The sequence below is a fragment of the Pelmatolapia mariae genome, linkage group LG17 (assembly GCF_036321145.2).
Source record: "Pelmatolapia mariae isolate MD_Pm_ZW linkage group LG17, Pm_UMD_F_2, whole genome shotgun sequence".
NCBI lineage: Eukaryota > Metazoa > Chordata > Actinopteri > Cichliformes > Cichlidae > Pelmatolapia > Pelmatolapia mariae.
The window spans coordinates 37,578,523-37,600,521 of record NC_086242.1 but is presented as its reverse complement, the minus strand read 5'-3'; the positions used below and the strand labels follow the sequence as shown (position 1 = coordinate 37,600,521).

The 21,999-nt window shown below is 40.3% G+C and overlaps 1 protein-coding gene across 1 annotated transcript in view; it reads left to right on the top strand.

Moving 5' to 3' along the window:
- Positions 1 to 2,530: 2,530 nt before the first annotated feature.
- LOC134646650 (cAMP-regulated D2 protein) overlaps positions 2,531 to 21,999 on the top strand; it is a 30,776-nt gene continuing 11,307 nt past the window's right edge. The window contains exons 1-7 of the mRNA XM_063500510.1: positions 2,531 to 3,122; positions 4,683 to 4,884; positions 5,296 to 5,429; positions 7,053 to 7,180; positions 7,393 to 7,511; positions 8,003 to 8,143; positions 8,425 to 8,597. Coding sequence (XP_063356580.1) covers positions 2,655 to 3,122; positions 4,683 to 4,884; positions 5,296 to 5,429; positions 7,053 to 7,180; positions 7,393 to 7,511; positions 8,003 to 8,143; positions 8,425 to 8,597 — 1,365 coding nt within the window. The 5' untranslated portion in view covers positions 2,531 to 2,654. The remainder of the gene's footprint in view (positions 3,123 to 4,682; positions 4,885 to 5,295; positions 5,430 to 7,052; positions 7,181 to 7,392; positions 7,512 to 8,002; positions 8,144 to 8,424; positions 8,598 to 21,999) is intronic.

The window sequence follows — 21,999 nt, the reverse complement described above, 5'->3', positions numbered from 1 at the left end:
GTTGTTGTCAAAAGTACCTTAGTGGCATTTGTTGGATGTCGTAGTGGCTGCTTTCGGCCTCTGATTTTAGTAAACTTCATACCTTGGGGTGAGGTAAACACATTTAAAGGAACATTAAACAAGAGGTTGGGGTGTCAAATTAAACTGGGATTAAGAAGGTATGTTGCTTACGTGGGCTTTGTGGAACTGTTAGAGTCCATGCCTGGACAGAGCCACCATATTGGAGGGTTAGCTGGTTTTCTACACCCGGGGACAAAGTCACAGAAGTCACTTTGCCCACCTTTCTGATGGATTTTAATGATGTGCCGTTGAGCCATATGTCTCCATTTTTCCTTAAAGAATGGGAAACAGTACACCTCATTTTCTATTACATGATCATTCCATATGACTGATTAATAGCTGCCCGTTTATCGTCACCCTTATTCAGACATGGGCAGCATAACATGATCTGGTCACATTTAAAGTTTTAACAAGCTGTTCTCTTTATTATCTAATACAGTAAGTCATCTTGGCTAAGCTCATTAGACCTCTTTGATCAAAACTAAACATAGTATATTTACTCAGTTACTTCAACTGAGTAGTTTTAATGTAATAGTGGGAAGTTTTGTCGTTGGTGTATGAATTCTTGAGGTTATAGTGACCTTAAAAACATTTGTTACATTAAACTTTAATAAACAGACATTAAGAATTATTTGATCATAATGTATGCAGTTCTGCAAATACAGGTACTTTTAATTAAGGTACCTAACGCATATTTTTCATGTTAAAACCTCTGTACTACTAACTTATTTAAGAAACTAAATACTTATTTCACCCCTTTTACATTTGTCCTGAGGTCTCTGAGCAGCACAGGGGAAGATTATGCAAATCTATGAATCACGTTTACCTGTCCAGATCATTCCCTTTGCTCATCCAACACAACGAGAAGGAAATATCGTTGCAGCGTCCTGGAAGAAAGTCGATGAGAATACCTCCAGATGTCACGTTTTATTTTCACCATTTTACCTCAGCAACCAAACTCACCGAGCGATATGACATGAGGCACCAGGATGAAGAAGACGAACGAGTACTGTAAGGAGTTCCTGAAAATATTAGAAGCATATAAATCCGCTGAATTTGAGTGAGATAAGTTTGTATGAACCGGTAGTGATAAGTTATTTCCTTACATGTTCTTTGGAAATCCAGCAAAGGAAAGTAGGTCGCGTTTATTAAAAGAAGGCCGGGGCTTGAATCAGCAGGCTGCTAATAAGTGACAGGTGTGCACTTTCAGCTCACCTGCTCAGATCCTCGGTGACGGATTACCTGCGTAAAAAAGCAGCAAAGTCTTTTTTATTTGTTGGAAACAGAACCCCCCCGCCTAGTATTGCACCAATAGCGATACGTTGTATTATTCTTTATCTGCTAATGCAGAGGGGAAGACCACGAAGGATTGCACAGCTTGATTGCAAATGTGCAAATGTTTTCATCTCCTGTTCAGCAACATGCCATCGGTACGTGCACGCTGCTCGATGCTAGGCTATGGTTAGGGATTTTTTTTTTTTTTTTTTTATAAATGTCTCAACAGGTGAAGCCAAGTGGGTCATACTTACCGATTCATTAATGTGTAGTGCATCACTTCATATGTTACAGCTGGAGATTATTTTAATTGCTTATATTCTGCTTTCCAGCTTTATTGTAATAATACGCATTCGTTTATTTATAATAACATATTACTACAATCAATTATCGTTCGAATGTTAAGTAATTAACACTTTGAAATAAAAAAAGGGTTAATCTGAAAAAAACATACCATCTATATGTTTGATGGTGAAATTACACGAGAAACTGCTTCCATCATATTTTAAGTGATTCTACAGTCTGAACTCTGGGTGCAACTCAAAAAGAAATATCACACTGTAATCATTATTACTGAAAACAAGAAAATTATCTAATCCGATAGTTTTTAAAAAAAAGCAGGTTTTACAAATTTTCTGGATTTAAATTCGACTTTTAATTCTTTTCGAGAACAGCCGACATGCTAAAGATTGAGATCTTCCTAAAGGGGGAAAGGTGTGTTAATAAAATAAAATAAAATGCTAAAAATAAAAACATCAAAGCATATGGTTACTTTTCTATGACATAACCCTAATTACAGAATAACTGTGGCATGTTGTTGTACATAAGGCCTGTAGATGGCACTGTGTACCTCATGTTTGCTGTCCTCTGCCTGTAAAGAAAAGCGTATTAATAAATGTATTGGTTTTAATTATACATCAGTGACTGATAAGTCTGGATGGTAAAGGAGAAACAGATTTTTATATAAGCACAGAAACCGGCGTTCATGGAGCCCACTGCTTGGCTCATCCCTGTTTACCATTTGTGCGTGACTGCGATTACATTAAGCAAAGGACAGACGACTCGTCCTCTATTAGTGGTCCTGCACCGCAGTGTCTACATCCAGCTGTTCAGAGTCTACTGGACAGCACTCAACAGTAAGACAGAGCAGCTTTTGTCTGTTTAATCTTAATAAGGAACCAGGCAAATTGGAGTCACAAGCATGCAGAGTGTGCAGAGTGTTTCAGGCTGCAAGCGTATGAGGGCCGCAGCCATAAGTCAAGTCAAATCATGATCTAGGCAGCTGGTCTGGGGAAGTATTAAGAGTATTCTATCACAATATGGAGAACTGGCACTGTTTGCTGCTGCTGTGCACACTGAGTTTAGAGCTTTCCTCTGGAGGAGTTACAAAAAATGATGATGACATCGACCTTGTCAGCTTTTTGAGAAATATCTACCCCGAGCCGTTCATCATCAACCGAGACTTTGAGATAAACTCCGTCGAGGAGCTGGGACGCCTGGGGGACCCTGCAGTCATACAGCAAACCAAGGACAAACCTGTCACTCAGGATACAGATGGGGCTGCTGGACCAGTGGTGATAACCAAAGATGGCGAGATCAAGGGGATTACTGTGGATAAGGCCTATGTATTCTATGGTGTTCCGTACGCAAGTCCTCCTGTTGGGGCTTACCGCTGGAAGCACCCCAGACCTGTGAATCCTTGGCGCGGGGTTTATGATGCCTCCTTTCCCAGGGCCGCATGTATGCAATTCTGCAGTAAAGCTATCACTGAGGAGTGCCCTAAGAGTGTAGGTGTATTACAACCTTGTATTTCTTTATATCCTGCTATGATGTTTTATATCACTTTAATGTTACAGCTTGAGGTTATTTTAATTGCTTCTGTTCTGCTGCTTTGTGATAATACATAGCTGTTGTGATTAATGTGCTGACATGCTAATTATCATAAAATGACACTAACAGTATAACACTGAAATTTTAATTTGCATAGGCTTAGTGCACACAAACTTTCACATGTCAAAGATATTTCATATTCAGTTCAATTAGACTGATTAGATGGAGTAGGTGGATCAAAAGAGCTGCCATTATTTTTGAGAGTGTGATGAAGCCATGGATGCTAAATTCTGCACTTAGAGATGAAACCAATTTCATTAGAGTAAAAGTGAACAATCCAGCCCAGTAAAAGTCGTTAGAGTCCACGTTGTAAGGCTCATGTCACATGGAGTGGCCTCCCTTTATGAGGCCATTGTTAATAAATTATATTTAGCAAAAAGATCCTCAAAGTGACAAATATATATAAATAAAAAGCTATATAAAATAAATATACCATTTTGATAGCATTATAATCTGTTTAATGACTCAAAAGGATGCAGCATACTATTTACAGGATACAATTTCAAAAATAGTACAGTTATTTACAATGAGGGAGAACAGTTATGCTAGCTACTTTGCTGTATGCTAGATTTTTAAGGACAGCATACAGCTTGTGTGAGTAGAAAAGTAGTCAAAATCCAACTGTAATTTAGTTAGTGATATTAAGAGTTTTTAACAACATGCTCCAGTTATCCATCTATTTTTTAAACCAGCAAACCTACCAAGACTATTAACAATATCTGTGTATATAAATAAGAACTGTGTCTTTACACTAATACAATAAGCTTTCTGAATCAACTTTCTGTTTAAATATGATTTAAAAACATAACAAAAAAAAAATAATGCTAGCCACTTAAAATAACTGCTGAATGTATGTCGGTAATATGACAACAGATAACTGAGGCAATGAACTGAGGCAAGTACGAATGTGTGTGTGGGTAAATAAAGTATGGTATATAAAATGCTTTGAGTGCTCCAGTAAAGTACAAAAGCATCATATAAGAACCAGAACATTTAACAAAAAGCGGGGAATCCAAGCACTCATATATGGAGCACTGGGACTATCTGACCTCTGAGAAATTAAACTTTATTAAAAACAACTAACAAACAATATCAATAAAATTCATTCAGAAAATGTGAGTAAGCAAACCCAGTACACTAACCAAGAGACGGTGCTCAAAGGGGACAAATGTCCTTATTTAGTCCTAAATAAGGTGTAAGGAGTATAAGAAACCTGCTGTGTGAGCCTACTAATTAGTTTGTACCATAAACACTAAATAAATAATTTATATTCTATCTGCAGTTTTTACCTTTCACCTGGCTGGCAATTGCCTCCTAACTTGTATCTGTGTATCCGTGTATCCGTGTCACACACGGCCAGAACTATTAAATTCAAAAGAAAAAAACCAAAACCAGATAAAAGTGACAACAAAAAGTGAAAAATTGAATGACCTGCATCCTCTAATGTCTCCAAAAAGGTCAGTGAGGATTGTCTCTACCTCAACATCTTTGTACCGCTGGATGTGGACTTGAGCTCTCCTCTGCAGAGCCACCTGCCTGTCATGGTTTGGATCCATGGTGGAGATTTCATTGCTGGTTCTGCCTCCAAGCCTCTGTATGATGGACGTTTCATTAGTAACTTCACCCACAGTGTTGTTGTAAGCCTGGAGTACCGACTGGGTAAGAAGGATTACGTTTAAATGGACCTATTAATGTGTAATAGCCTGTGTATTTGAATCTCAATGCCTGTGTCCCACTTCAGATTTCACTGTGCACGCAGGGATAAAATTCAGATGAACTTTAGCAATGGACTTCTCAAAGGCAACAACAAGAAACTCGTGGAATCACTTAGTGAAAATAAGAATTTACTTATTATAGAGAGCATGTGTGCATCTGTGTGTGTGAGACAGTACGAGCCTGAATAATGTTTGTGTGCCACAGGCCGAGCTTGTTGGTAATTACTCTGCTTTCCTGCAAGACTGAAAACAGGAGCTCTGATATGTGAACAGTAATTTGGAGCTCGGAGGAAATGAATGTCTTGCCTGAGTCAATTACGTCTTGTTGATCATGTGAAATCCTGCATCATTAAAGGTGCATTTGGGTTCCTTGTGTCGGGAAAAGATCTTCACACATCAGCTGCAGGGAATTATGGGATCCTGGACCAACAGGCAGCTCTTCTTTGGGTCCAACAGAACATTGCCGTGTTTGGAGGGGATCCCGCCAAGGCAAGCAACCACACAGACACACACCCACACCTAAGATAATTATTTCGAAATAAGGCATTTATTAATAAGGTACAATATTGTGTGGGAATAAACATTGTAAGAAAACATAGGACAAAAGAAGATAAAGGGCAAAATACTGAGAAAATGACCACAGTGGAAGAGGTGGGGATAATAGTGAAGCAGTTGCTTCCAACAATTAAAGATACTTATTGTAAACTTTATGCTCAGAAGCTCCGACATATTTTCTCAAATTCATAAAGTATAAACATTTAAAGAAGGTTATCTCAGAGGGAAAAAAAGGAAACACATTTCCAAATTTGATAACTCACTTGGTTTGGTTTAGACCAAAAGTATTATGCTATTTCCAACACCATATTTAATTCTTGGACTTTGCTAGAGTAACTTTTACAGTTTAAAGTCATTTTTGTTTATCTTCTGTCAAATGCAGCATCTTAATTAACCTTCTACTTAAAGCATGCTATTTGAACCCCCTCCACTTTTCTTTTAATCCAACTTTGTTGTGATTTGTTGCCCTTCACAAACAAAAGATTGGAACAGCATTCAGGTGCCCTTAGATGGCCATTTTAAGGAGATCTGCTTTCAGTGACATCATCTGACATCACGATTCTTACCTTTTTTTGTCATTCTCTTGTATATCTGCTGGTGTGGTTGGGATAATTGTTCCTCTTGTAAGACCAAGGCCAAGCTTTAGCTGTCAGACTCACTTTTGTCTCTAGAATACTTTGGTAAACAGAAAAGTTAACTCAATAACTGCAGAGTTTTGTTTTGTTTGGCAAAAACAAACAAACAAACAAACAAACAAACAAACATGTCAATGTCCATTATAGCCAAATATCTGCACTTTGGTCTCATCTGTCCAAAGGACATTGTTTCAGAATTCTTGTGTTTCTTTTTCAGATGCAACCTTATAATACTTAGCCATTCAACCATGTTCTTTTTAGTGAAAAGAGACTTTCTCCTGGCAACTCTTAATATTCCTTAATCATTATCATATTTAACATGCTAACTGAGGCCTGTAGGGCAATGTTTGCAGCCCACTATTGTTGATGCTGTTTATCCTCATATATACCTGAATTATCCAGACCAGCAAAGCGCCAAAACTTCTGCTCTTATAGCAGAAGTTTTTTGCTGATGAAGAGTTTGTGCATTTGACTATCAGCACCTGTCTGCTTTATAATTTCACTTTCTATGGGAGCAATATGGGCATGCTCAGTTTTTCACAAACTTCTTCTACATTTTGGCTTAATTTAATTTTTGTTAAATAAATAATGACGTGGTATAATATGTCCTCTTTTGTTGCCCATCTGAGCTTATTTTACCTAATTGTATTACCTGGTAAGGAACAGGTTATTTCTGTCACACCCTGATAAGTTCAGCCTTTCTCAGGTCAAGTCAACTCCAAATTACAAAGTTTCCTTGAAGAAGGAAACTTGCTTTTCTTTCCAAGCTCCTTAGACTACGATCACCTGGATGTACATGTCGTACATTTACTAAGCCTAACTTTCATTGTTTGTATTTCGTTTGATATGAAATTTATATTTTTTGCAATATTAACAGAAATTAAGTTAAAGAATTTTAAGTAGCAACATTTTTTTAAATCAGGTCACAGTATTTGGGGAGAGTGCAGGCGCTCAGTCGGTAAGCCTTCACCTGATGATCCAAAGCAGCAAGCCTCTGTTTAACCAGGCCATCCTGCAGAGCCTGCCCTTCTCCATCCCTCTGAAGACCAGGTGAGGAACTAACAGCTCAGGGCAATACTGGGCATGGATGTGAGATAGATGCATGCTTTGATGGGGTTTCAAAAATTAGTATGGACTTTAAAGGACACCGAGCGATCAAAACGTTAAAGCTGAGCATTAGATTAAGTGAAAGATCGTGATCACATTTCAGGATGACTTCAAGCTGAAATGTAATTTTGTTTTTTTCTGCACATCTTTCCCAGACATGATGCCCTGAAACTGGGAAAAGACTTTGCTAAACAGACAAACTGCTCTGTGAGCGACTTTGTCTGCCTGCTGTCTCTCACTCCGCAGGCCATCCTGGCCGCCCAGATGAAAACAAGTAGGACGCCACAAACCCCAGATTTAGAGCAACACTCATTGCTGCCCACATATTACATAAGGAAGCAGGATATAGTATATTTGTCTGCAAATGACTGTGAAAAACATGTTCATAGTGAGATACTTGTAAACAAAATCATTATGACTGAACAATGAGCCTCTAAAGGGGCAATTAGAGTAATTTTACTGTCTAACAGCAAGGAATGAATCTGATATATCTGCAGGCCCGACATTGTTATTGATCTGTATCACTGTGATTACATCATTGACAGCAGTTTTCAGGATGGGTGAACTCACGGTTATAGCTTATAATTGAGGCAGGAAAATGCACTCTGGAGAAGAAGTTTAGTATAAGACTGAAAAGCTCCCTTCCTTAGACAAACAAATCACATTAATAGGATTTTGAGCTTTTATAACACTGCATACGATGCATTGCTTAATATACTTTTTTCCCCTCTGTGTTTTAACTTGCCAATCTGTTTTTGATCCCAGGTTCCAAGATTTTGAACCCATTCAGGTTTCTGGAGGTTTTTGAGACGTGGGGTCCGTATATCGATGGGGAGTTAATCAAAGAGCAGGCTGTCACTGCCTTTCAAAAGGGGCACTGGCAGAAAGAAAAGCCAATACTGCTGGGTAAGAGCAATAAAAGAAACCACATTGTATTATTACTGTTATTATTCACAATTTATATTTTATTCTCTCAGCTTTCTGCTTAACTCCCACTGGTTCTTCTTATACAACTATTTGATATGAAAATTCCGACATCATGACAAAGCTGAAGGCAATGTTTAAGAGTGATTTTTAAGTACCGAAACAATCAGAAAAGCCATTGGGCAGAAGAATCACAGCAAGTCCACAGGCAACACAGACATGTACTTGTTTTTTTTAGAGTAATGTTGTTTTCTGTCCTGCAGGTACAACGTCCGAGGAGGGGGTTCTGTTTGCGTATGGGGTCTTCAACAAGCCAGTCTCCACAGTGGAGTGCACCGTGTACATCACAGCCATCTTTAAACAACACACCCTACAGATCCTACACAAGTACCTGCCCGCGTACAGGGATGCTGACCACAGAAATATGCTGGCTCAGGTAAGAGGAGTTTAATACCGTCTTTTTAGTGTTGGTATTGCTCTTAAATTGGAAAAGAGTCTTTCACATCGCTGGGGAGGAATTTCGGCCTGCTTTTTTTTTTTTTTGCAGAATTGATTTAAAACTTGAATGACCCGTTTAAAGCCCTGCTAAAGCATTTTGGCATTCAGCACTTTCTGACAGAGAGTCTTGCCTTGTTTTGTAGCAGCCCCGATCATCACACTACCACCACCATGTTTGACTATTTGATATTTTTTTAATGAAATGCCAGAGATAACTGGACACAAAACTTCCCAAAAGTTCAATTTTTGTCCCAGCAACCCAGAAAATATTTTTACAAAGTCTTAGGGATCATCAGTTTTTAGCAAATGTGAGTTGAGCCTTTATTGTTCTTTTTAGTAAGCAGTGATTTTCGTCTTAGAACTCTCCCACAGATGCCATTTCTGTCAAGTCGCTTTCTGATTGTAAATGATGAACACATTGACCTTAACTGAGACAACAGAAAACTGCAGTTGTTTAGATGTTGTTCTCAGTTCTTTTGTGGTCTCCTGGATGAGTTGTGTTTGTGCTTGGAGTCATTTTGGAGAGAACTTCACCACTGTTCAAAGTTTTCCTCCCAACGACCTTGTAAACTTTTCCAGAATGTTTTTCTCATCTATTCTCAAGTTTCCTCAAAATATGGCATGATGTGGTGTTTCTTTGAGATTTTTTACTTTCTCACGTATGACCTTGGATAGCTTCTTTCCCTCATTAAGCGAAATCATCATTTAAAAAGTACATTTTGTATTTACTTGCGCTATCTTTGTCTAATATTTACATATGCAAAAAAAGAAAAGAAAAAAAAAGAAAAAGACATAATCTAAATGATCAAAATTTACACCTTTTACCACTTTAAATATATAAAGTGCACCATACTGGCACATATTTAAAAGTGCCAGTATGGTGCATATTATTAGGATGCAATGTTTGACTTTAAGCCTCAGTTTTATATAGGTAGGGCTGGTGTGCAGTTTAACACTGAAAACAGGTCAAATGTAGTCCACATGTAAAAGAAGTTCAATTTCTGGTTTGAACATGCTGGTTGGCGCGTAGGTCCTCTCTGTGCTAGCTTGTTAGTTTTTTCAACAGCTGTCATGGTTTTGATCTCTATCTCACACACTCATACTTAACAGGTGGAGAAAATCCATGTCACTTATATCGTCTTGATGCATTCTCAATCATCCAGGTAAGTTCATCTGGACGTAACGTTTTCAGTTGGAGAAATGTTTCGTCACTCATCCAGGTGACTTCTTCAGTCTCAGCTGACTGCAGGTTTCAATCTTATAAACAGTACATTTGCATAATGACTGAAACCAGCCCACTGAAGGAACAATGGGCTGGGAGGTCAGTTCCTTCATAATTATGCAAAATGTCATGACCATTGATCAACAACCACTGATCAATGGCCATGAGTACCATTCACAGAGAGCTGGGGAATAGAGATTGAAAATGTGACGTCATTGAGGGGTAAAACCGCAAAGGATTGTGGGAACCCAAGGCAAGAGGTACTAGCGCACGCAGGCTTTCAATTGAAATAAGTTACACAGCGATAAAAAGAAACAAAAAATGGCAAGAAGCTGTTGCATTGTTAATTGCAATAGCCGGTCGCATGACAGTCTCGGGAAGCCGACGGGTAAAGAGATCGGTTGTTATCGGATTACGTCGTTAAGGAGAAATTGTTCAAGCCATGTTTCCGAAGTAAAAAGAGGCGACGGATGGCCTGGATTGCAGCCATTCAAAGACCAAATATAACGTCCAGAACACTCCAGCTCACAGGTTAGTCTGCTCCAAGCATTCCCACAAAGGTCAGTGTTTTGTAGGAGTTAATACGTCATTTTTCATATTTAATTAGTGACGTAGGTTACAAGCAAGTCTGGTGCTAAACAGAAATTGTCGCGCTATGCTCCTTTGTTTATTGTGCATAAATAGTGAATTGTCCTGACACAATATTGCGTTTATTACCACGGTACATTGACAAAAACATATACTTTTATTCACAGGGTAAAACAGTTGTTTTGTATCACTAATTGTCCAGTGCGATTACAGCATACAATATTATTGTCACTGCTACATTTCTGTGATGCGTACCTGAAGTCATTTCCACTACTAATTAATTACTGTTGAGCTCAAAGGTTATATTAATAAACGGTGAATGAGTGCGTATTTATGAGGACGATTTGTGAGACTGGTAAACTTATGATACGTATGATGGTCTTTCGTTCTACACGGTGCATTTCAAGGTCCTGTACCCATCTGTCAGTAAACTGTACCTGGGCTTGTTGCAGTGACCTGAAGTTACTAAACTTCATGAGTGTATGCACTCACTCCAAGAACCATATAATTATAAATATGATCGTGGTGAAAGTGGGCAGCACACTAACGTCTTTTGTCTACTCTGTGTGCTCGTAAGGGTCTAACCCTTTCACTCCTTTGATTTTTTTCCTCGTATCTTTTCTTTGCCTTTTCGTCGAGTCTGTCTTTGTACGGTCCGCCGTTGTTCTCCTTCGTTTTGTACAATCCTTTTTTGTGTGGCAAAGAAAAACCAAGAAGGTATTGGAACCGGAGAATGAACGTTTTGCGGTGCTTCAAATGCTTGCATTTGATGCGGTACTTGGATTGTTTTGCCTTGGGTTACCGGCATGCAATGCGCGAAAGTCACGTGGTCTGTCAATCTCTATATCTGCAATCACAGCATTGTAAGATGGTGACAGATGTACCCTTAGGCCCCCTCCTCGATTCAGAGATGGTCTTTCCGTTTTCACATAAATGGCCCCATGAAAAGTGGCAGGTTAGCCTCCTTAGACTGTGAAATTTCCATCAGTAATGGGGGACATCTAAAAGCTGATGTGTACCGTAAACCTACGCACACTGATCAGTATTTAAGGTTTGACTCTCATCATCCACTGGAGCACAAACTGGGTGTCATCAGGACTTTACAACACATAGCAAACACCATCCCCACAGACACAGCAGCCAGGGAAGCAGAAGAACATCAAGAAGGCCCTGAGTTAATGTGGTTATCCCAGCTGGACTTTTGTTAAAGGTGGGAAGGCGCCAAAAGAAAGCTCCAGCCGATCCAGGAGAGAAGGACAACCGCTGACTAAGAGAAAACCTGTAGTGATCCCATATGTGTCAGGAGTATTGGAGCAGTTGAGACACATATTTTCTAAACACCGGGTCTCTGTGGCTTTTAAACCCCAAAACACACTGCACCAAAAATTGGTCCACCCCAAGGATCGGGTCCCCCGACACAAACAGAGGAACATAGTGTACGCTGTTAAGTGCAGGAGGATTGCCAGGATTTATACATCGAGGAAACCAAACAACCTCTGGCTAAGAGGACGGCACAACACAGAAGAGCTACCTCGTCAGGCCAGGACAGAATCAACCTTTGGAGACATGTCACTTACAGCTGTTTGTAGTAGTCTTTCCCCATTTTTTTCATACCAGCAGCATGAAGTAGCAGATTTAGATCAATAATTATTCATGACTTTTCCTCCAGTGTCACATCTGCTTAAATTTCCAGCGGACACTAATTTTATGATAAATTGCTTCAGATATTTGTAATGGTTAACATGACGGTTGGTAAGCAAACCAACATTGTCTGATGTTGGCATGTGCTAGCATAAACTTCTATGTGTGCTGTGTTTATCATTAATTTTCATGAGGGAAAAATGAGAAAACCCCCGAGCAGTATTCTGGCTGCGATTTTGATGAATAGTGTAAGGTGTCAGCCTCTGGGAGCTACAGGGGGTCAGGAGGTGACACCTATTTAGTATTCAGTCACAGCTGACTGTGCAGTGAGGCTGTCCTGCATTTCTTCGTGAAGGGCGCTTCTTCACAGGACCGGGGGTCAGTGCAAATATCTGAGCATGGCTGAAAATTCTAAGTGTTGCTGGGAAATGTATTTTAAAGAAGCTGTTTTGAATTTTTTCCTGCCATGCTACTGTGATTAATTATTGCTGTTCCTTTATAAAGAGGAAATGTTTTCCCTCACTCATTAAAAGTGTAACTCCTAGCCTCCATTGCCAACCTTGAAATGATGACAATAATTATGTGTGCCTGCCAGAGACAAAGTTTTGAAGAGACCAAAGGCTAATTATCTAGAGTCCCTTGCTTGCATTTCCTTTGCTACAGGGTGCACTGATTAACACTTGAAGAAGAGTTCACAGAAATAGAGAAATATTCAGTTCACAGAAGGGGAAGTTTCTGAAGCATGCTGCTTTTGATCCGACAAATTGCATATAATTAATATTCCTCCGTTTGCTGTGGCTTCGTTTCTATCGTTGTTCTATCTGGTGGCTGTCAGGAAAGTGTCAGGGAGCTTTACATTCAGCCAATGATTTGCAAGAACCTGCAGAGCAGAACATCTCTACAAACCTAATGCGCTGTCTGTGTTCAAGAAGTCAAACAGCTTATGTAAAAAAAAAAAAAGGATGCATTTACATAATGAGCTGCATCTGAAGAGGTTTTGTTCTGTTCCATTTCTCCTCTTGCTCACAGACTGAACAGTAAATCCTCACACACACTCTGCCACATGCATCAATAACTACTCATTTGGTGGCTGTGTGAGGCAGGACATCACGTATGGATCGATAACCCTCCTGGCCAGTGCTTGGTGTGTAATGAGGACCCAGCTGTGTTGTACTGTCTGCCGCCTGTCTGTGTGTAATGAGTGATGGGAAACTGAAAACAATTGAACTCTTGCTGCTGAAGTTGGTTTGAAAAAAATGTTGCATTTCCTTATGACCAGACTGAAAAGACAGGAAAATTTCACCATGCATCAAACTTTGGCATTATAAGTAACCTTCCAGATTTCAGTGGAAATCAAACAACATGCTTTAACACTGCCTACAGAGGGAGCTACAGCTCCACTGTCTCTCATTCAGTATTTTTTTTTCTCACCTCCATCATTTGTATGGGTGAATCATTTGGACCACCTGGAGTCAGGGAGGTTGTCTGCTTGAGATTCAGCTTGACTGCTCCACTAAGAAGCAACTCGTCTCTCCTGAACATCTACAATGACAGGGGGGACGAGCTGAGGAATCACAGATGAAGTAGAGGACAGGCTTCCAGAGGAGGAAGCAATGACTGGAGGAAGACACCCCGTTTGTATTAATGAGAGTAGAGTGAATAACAAAAACATCTCTTAGAATGACGTACTCTAATTGGCCTTCAAAATGATTATAGCATTGTAAACTCCTTAAAGGTAAAATCTCTTGCAGCTTGTGTTATACTGCATCAGCTCAAACTAAGTATATAAAAACAACTGTCACCTGAATGTAATCCTAAATAATGTCATAATTACTGATGTTAAAAACTGTAATACTTTTGCTACATGTAATATGAGCAGTGTTAGTCATTGTGACTGACCCACAGAGAATTAGCTGTTGACTTTGCAGTTCCCCACTGAGTGTTTTAGCATCACTTACATCATTGTTTTGGTTTCTGCGTCCAACAGCTATTTCTATGGTTTAGTCTCACTGATGTCATCAACCTCATTTTCAAGTAGCTGCTTTCAGAGAGGGAGCTTTAATAAATCCAGAGTAAATAGCCTGAGGTATACTCAGCACTATCTGTCGGCATTGAACAGCAAATAAAGTCAGGAACTAGCTGGCAAACATGCTGGAGATTTTTCCAGTTAAAAAGCCAGCTATTTCCAGAAAGACTAAACAAAGCAAAAAATCAAATATCCAAAGTCTGAATGTATCTGTCCAAAAATCCAGATAAACTGCAATAAATACAAGTGCCAGATTGAGATTAAACATGCAGCTAGCCAGCTTTTTATCTTGCAATATGTAGTAGTACCATTACTGGTAGTATAGCATGTTTTCCAAAATTGTGGCTTTGAAGCAAAACGATACTGAGCCATGGGGGTAAGTTTGACTTACTGAAAAGTAAAATATAAATGTTCTACCTTATAAATAACCATCATCATATTTGCAATAATTCAGAATTAACTATTAGAGGTATAATTGCCACAAAATTAAAGAAGCATACTGATGACATGGCATCAATCTTGTTTTGCCATTTTGAGCTGCATTTTTCACACGTGTGACACTAATGTTTAGCGTTTGCTGTGTTTTTACTAACTGGAAAGTTTCTTTTTCTGTCCAAATGTACGTTTGGAAGACTTGGTTTCACACTTCAATCTCAGTATGGTGGTACAGAGGTTAGCACTGTTGCCAGCTAGAAGGTTTTGGATTTCTGATCTTCTAGCAGTGTTTGCTGAGTTTTCATGTTCTTCATGTTTCACTGTGGCCGTCTCAGGTGATGTTATAAACGGGCTGTAGGTGTAGATGTGAGTGTTTGTGGTTCTGTGCTGCCTTTTCCCACCCAAGGAAAAGCATGTAAAACATTTTTACCTTTAAGAAAGATGCATTTATTGCTTGAATTTAAATCATAAACACCAATAAAACCAGCAAACCTCATATATTCCTTAGCTGTACACATGTGAAAAATGAAGTACAACCTTACTGCTTCTATAGGAATCAAGAGGCTGATAATCAAAGGCACTTCATTAGTTGATCATTAGCAGCTGTGCCCACTTCTGCACTGAAGCAAAAAAATTGCTGGTCTGAAGCAGTCAGGTGTGTTTTAACTCAATATCAGAAATGATCGTTCCAGCAAATTCACCCCAAAGTCAGATTGTGAAATGCTCTGTGAAACATGCACCTCAGACTTTACAGGTCTGAGTTAGCATTTCAAATATTAAAGTTCATGACAGTGCAGGACTCTTCTTTTGATATTTTCAGTCATTTAAATTTTTGTTGATAGTTTATGCCATCGTTTATACTCTGGAGCCTCAAAATCTGTATGTGAACTGGTGGATGATGACACAGAAAGGGGTGGGGGGGACTTTCAGCAGGTTTCTGTCACATTTTTCAATTCAGAATGCAAGGTATCTTCCCCCAGGGAACTCCAGGGGGGTCAGGAGGTGACACTGCTGGATATATTTAATATTCAGTCGCAGTTCACTCTGCAGCTGGGAGTTGGTAAAATTACAACAGGAGCTTACTCTTCCACGTACACACACTGTGTCTTTATAAATGCCACTTTTCCTGAGGCCCGCAGGGGTCAGCGCAAAGACCAACCAGCCACAGTGGAAGCAGATGTGAAGAGCTCAGCTTTAGTCCTACAATTTTTATATTTATGGAGTATATACATTTTCTCTGCATTAGACAAACACAGTATTTCTGAATGCATTTTGAACAATATGACTAACATAATCAACTTCCTTCCCATTGAAAACCCCACTAACCAAGTCTATGAGCTCTGTGACAAGTCTCTCTATGGCAGAATTATAAACACCTCTGCTGTCCTAAGGAAAAATGAGACTTGATTTTGTAAGCGAGGGAATTTCAGCTGAATCACTGACAAGCTCATCGACTCTGTGTGAAGTGCTGCCATCACTATGAGCAGTTTCAGTAAAGCGGCAGCTTCTGTCAGACTACTAGAAATGACGTGGTACAGATTTTTATGTCTGTGAAGGTTCTCGGTCATCCAGGTCATTGTAGTCCAAGGAGCTTGGAAAGAAAAGCGTCTGGAGGTTGGCAAGCAGCCTCCCAAAGAGAGAGTGAAGACCAGAGAGATTGCAGGATCTAGCTTTTATACTCCGGTCACTCCCACCGCTCATGTGCTGTTAGATCATTAACGATCTAAACCAGTGCTGCGGGGAGGGAAACACAAAGGGGCCAAAACAGTGCTACCAGGCCATCACACGCCCACCCATAAAAATAGCCATGAAGTTAGTTAACATTTTGCCAACACTTGAAGTTGTATTACTAGGACACAGCCCTTGATAATGCATCAGCCAAAACATTGTCTGCCCCCTTTATGTGTCAAACTTCCAGATTATATGGCTGAAGAAAAAGGCACCATCTCAAACGCTGATTGGGATTCTGGGGATTCTGAAGAAAATGAAGGAAGGTGAGGCGATTGTGATCTGTGTAAACTAAAACAGGATTCCCCCCTGCTCCTACATACACTTCAAAATGTTGTAGAGCCCATATTAAAGCCGATGCACCCTTCTCCACTATCGAGTAGTTCATTTGGTATAATTTGAACTTCTGGGAGAAAAAACTGACAGGAAGGTCCACTCCATCCTCCCCCTCCTGCAACAGAACAGCTTCGGCTCCCACCATACTAGTATCTACCTGTAGTTTGAGTGGCTTATCCATGCAGGGAGCCGCTAGAGCAGGTACAGAGGAAATCAAAATTTTCACTTCCTGAAAGGCTTCCTGACAAGGTGGCGTCCAAAAAAACGTAACCTTGTAGCCGAGAAGGTTAGAAAGAGGGGCAGCTACAGTGGAAAATTCTTACAGAATTATCTGTAGTAGCCAACAATCCCAACAAAGCATCCGAGTTACTGAGTGACTCAGATGTCCCTGTAAAATGGAAATTGAGGGGAAATTGAGCATTCCCCCTCAATTGGTGTAACATCCTCTGCACCACATGCACAGACACGATAAGGCTTTAACAGGTATGCATGAAAAAGTGATTTCCTTCTGTGGTTGGGAGTAGCAACCAGATAATTTTGATCTGACACCTGCCGCAGTGTCTTCCAATCATCCTGTAAAACTGCTAGTGGACCCTGAACAGTGGGACCACAAACCAATTAATTTGGGCTGAACCCAGTCCCAGCCTGAGTAACTTCTCGTACCACTAGCATGAGCCAGTCCCTCATTGTTTTGGTTTCTACGTCCAACAGTTATTGGTAGGCAGTCCCTCCTTCCAGTCACAATCCACTTCCGTACAATAAGCACGCAACAGGACTTCAAGGTTTGGTGAAACCTTTCAATAGCTCCCTGACTTTGTGGATGGTAAGGATTGGACTGGGCATGTTTTACCTGAAGGAGCTTCAATATTTCTGTGAACATACTTGATGTGAAATTTGTCCCTCGGTCATTCTGAACAATCTTTGTGATACCAAAAACCGAGATAACCTGTGACAGGGCTTTAACCACTGCTCTCTGGTAATGTTGGGTATTGGGTAACCAGCTGCGTAGCGAGTAGTTAAACACATCACTGTTAATAAGTACATATTTCCTGCCTTTGACCTGGGTAACGGCCCCACACAACCAATCAGCAAATGCTCAAAAGGCTGGTCAATTGCTGGAACGGGACATAAAGGTGCAGGCTCAATTGCTTGGTTGGGCTTTCCAATCACTTGACAAATGTGACCTGTTTTAATGTACAAGGAAATGAACTTTTTCAGTTTTGGCCCAAAAAAATGGCACAGGACTCTGTCATAGGTTTTCTGAACACCTAAATGTCCAGCAGTGGAATCATGAGCCGTCTTCAAGACATCCTCTCTAAGTTTATGTGAGATGACAGAAAGCATGTCCCATTAAAGCTGCGCATACACTGTGCGATTTTTGGCCCATTTTGAGCCGATTTTTCAGTCGTGCGACCGTTTTGGTGATCGGCCCGAGTTGATATACTGCTTAACGATGGTGGCCACCATCGTGTGTCGTGCATCGTGTAGTATACGTGGGCTAACGAGAAGCGATTAACACCTCACGACCAGCTCCCGATCATCAATCGCTTGGTCGTGAGGATTTCAAACCTTTTTGAAATCCTCGTGACCGTCGTGAGGGTGTCACCGCAGCTTCTCACACTGCGCACGCGCAAACACATAAATGTCGGTGAAAAAGACGGAGCAGCACGGCAGTGCAGCGTGTGATCTGGACACAAGCGATGGAGGCACAACTTGTAGAACTTTGGCTCATCCGAGCCTTTTCGATGTGGCCTCACAAAATTATCAGGACCACAACAACCGTGAAAATAGTTGGATTTACATTGCTGCTCAATCACAGCTGCCTGATCAATGTTTTTCATTAGCAATTTAGCAAAGTTGATGGTGGTGGTGTGCGTGTCTGTGTGAGTGAAAGAGAGAGAGGGAGAGCGAGCGACAGAAGTTCTGTTATAACCTTCATGTTATGGACGCACAGTGTGAGCACTCAGGTCGCATCAGAGCATCAGGCCGTATAGTGTGAGACCCTGCATCGTGACCTACCAACTTATAACCCCTGCGAGTCAATCGTAAAGTTTGAGCAGGAGCTGAATAACGGGACTGAAAAAATCGCACAGTGTATGCCCAGCTTAACTTATCATGATGAGTCCATTTTCGAACCAAAAGCCATCATCCAAAAAATACCTGGCTGTCTCCATCTCATCTGTAGGGTGGACCAACTGTAATGGTTCTTGTAAACATGCGTCATCTCTCACTACACATGACTGACAAAGCATATTCTGACAGAGGAAATGACACATTTAAAACATTGGTTCTGTTTTTTTTTGTGTGTTTTTATTCCTAGAAGCTGTTGAAAAAGAATCTTCGGGAGAGTCTTTACTCCTGGCCTGAGTGATCACACAGTACTTTGTGTCTGGCTTACCTCATCTCTGTGTCTTAGTGGCACATTTTGAGATGGTGGACCCCTTTTCCACACTTTAGTCCCAACGAAATCATTTCCCCAAATCACCTGGATTCCCTCAGTGGGTAGCCTGGGGCACACTCCAAGAGCAACTTCACCCTGTACTAGCTCTAATGACAAAAACAGATGATGTAACGGTATAGTCATTACATTTCAACTCATACCCTGGACTTTAGAACAGCAACCAGTATCAATTTCTGAGGGCAACACTGGGATAAAAAAATGATAAATCCAAAGCACCTCTGTCTCTAAGAATGTTTACAGCTATCTTCTGGTCATGACCCACCAATGATACTTATGGTCTATACCCTGGGTCAGTGAACTGGAAATCCAGTGAATTTTTTTGAATGATCCCAGGAGTAATCGCAGACCTAGTGTGAAACTGCACAGCAGTTATTACCTTATGCCTTTCAATGGGGGCAGCCAAAACTGCAAAGGCAATAGGTTTTACTGAACGAGTTCCTTGTGCAGATTTAGCCTCAGCCTGCAACAAAGGGCACTCATTTTCCCACTGACCTTTACCTAAACAGTAATTGCATGTCCTACTTTAGTTTCAGTTTGCGCTGGTAGAGTCTTGTTTAGGGCCAACAGAATGCAATTACTTTCTCCCAACTAACAAGACAATCTCCCTGCTTCCAACCACAACCTCCTTTGATTGTCAAAGTAAACTCATCTGCCAACACTGCAGCATCAGAAGCATTTTTCATCTTCTCCTCATTCAAGTATGTAGCTACTCGTTTAGGAAGAGTGGACCATAACTGCCCAGCAAAACAAGCTCCCCCAACTGTTCAAATGTACTTACTCCAGAGGCAACCTGCCAACGGTTAAACAAAATTCTTAGCCCACGAACAAATTCCACATAAGTTTGGCTTTGCTGTTTCTGGGAAGTTCTAAACTTTTGTCTATAAGCCTCGGGAACTAGTTGGTAAGTTTGTAAAACAGCCTGTTTAACTGTTTCATAGTTTTCACTGTCAGCCTTTGATAAAGCTGAAAAGGCTTCCTGAGCTTTACCAGTCAAAACATAATGCATTAACAATGTTTGTTCGGCATCAGACCACTGTCGTATCTTAGCCAACCTCTCAAAATGCAATAAATAAATAAATATTGTCATAAGTTAGTAGAGACATCAAAAAGTTTTCTGAAGTCTGGTGAGCTAGTCTGACAAGAATCAGTAAGCTGACCCTTAACCAGGTTTAGTCTATAATGCTCTAAAGTTAGTGAGAGGCACACAGCAAGCTAGAGTTCAGCCTTGGTCTTGATCTTGTTTTTGTCCTACAGCACAGTGTGAACAGTACTTTTTGGAGTGCACCATGATGAAAGAGCAAACCTGACATGCCTAAGCTGAAAAAGCTTTGCCTAGTGAAGCCCAAAGCTTGGACTGTCCTGCAGTAGACAGTTGATGTGCTTTATACAGAGTGATGCAACTTGGGTAGTGTTGTTTCTGTGTGGTTTCTACTGATGACTGGAAAAATCTCATACTTGGGCCCTGACGTAGATGCCGCACCTCTCCTCTCTGGTGCACCTTGAGATGTTTTATCACACAACCTGTATGAAAAAGAGCCATAACCTATTTTTTACTCCCAAGCTTGGCATTTAAGCAGATTGCTGTTTGCTATCTGTCTTTTGTCATCATCTCTTACTAAAAAAAATTTCCCAAAAGGAACCTTATCAGGATGTAAAAAAATCCAAACATTATCTCCAGGGAGATGCAAATGGTGCCATGACACAGAACAATATATTGAACACAATTAACTTTACTGAAAAGAGGCAAGGGCAAGTTATTCCAGGGGTAGAAGATGAGGATCGGTCTGGGTGGAACACTCTAGGGCTGTGTCCGAATTCAGGGGAAGGATGCTCATAAGGACACTACCTACCTACGTCACAAGGTAGTGTCCTTAGACAGACGGGTAGTCAGGAAGTGAGCGGCTGTGGACAGCCCCCTTTTTTTCAAAATAGAAACTTTATTGAACAAACAATGAGTATTCAAACATAACAGATGGGCTGTGGACAGGCTCCTAGCCTTCAACTCCGCCCTTACTTGCATGTTTTTCCGGTCGCTAGCGCCACAGCGCGAAAACTTTAAAATGGACCCAGAAATGTCGCTCCGTTGTTTGGGCAATTTTAATTCTCGAGGAGCTAGAAAAATCTTATCGTCGTCGCCCGCACGTTTTGTACATTGGGCTCATCAGAGACAATCATATCCAGGTAAAATAATTTCCTTTAATCTACACGCATTTAGGAATTACTGAGATATTTACACGGATAATTGAAATATTGCCGGCGTTGTGCCAAAAAAGTGTTCGCCTGGCAAAACTGATTTCCAATGTTTCTGTGTGTAATATCTTTATGTATGTTGGTAAATAGACTTCGGTGAACATGGTTTACAAAGAGGTTTTATATATACAATAATTACCTGTTGTTCAAGTATCTTTATAACTCTGGTTATAGGTACAATTGATATATTTGTTGCGCTGTCTGCTGTCCTCTTGGCCAGATTACTCTTAAAAAATAAATTTCTAATGTCAACAAGATTGTTTGTGAACTAGATAAATAGAGGATATATAAAAGTCACTGCCAAAAACTGATTGCAGCTTCTACCTTGTTACAGGAATGTTGCTTGTGGCCCAAAGTGACTTGATATCATTGATGAGGGAAACATTTGACATATGTTTCACATATTATAGACCAACAAGTTATTCATAGCAGGTTAAATACGAGCAATCAGTTTAGGGCAAAAACCGGAAATCAGTTTTTGGCAGACGATCATTTTTTGGCACAACATCGGTCATTCTTACACATGTACTGTATCATATAAAATATATAAACTAAATATCTTTGAAACATATAGAATCTAATCTTTTGTTGTCTGCTACAGAGTTACAAGTATTATACTAATAATATAGCATCCACCATCTCCTGCTTGCATA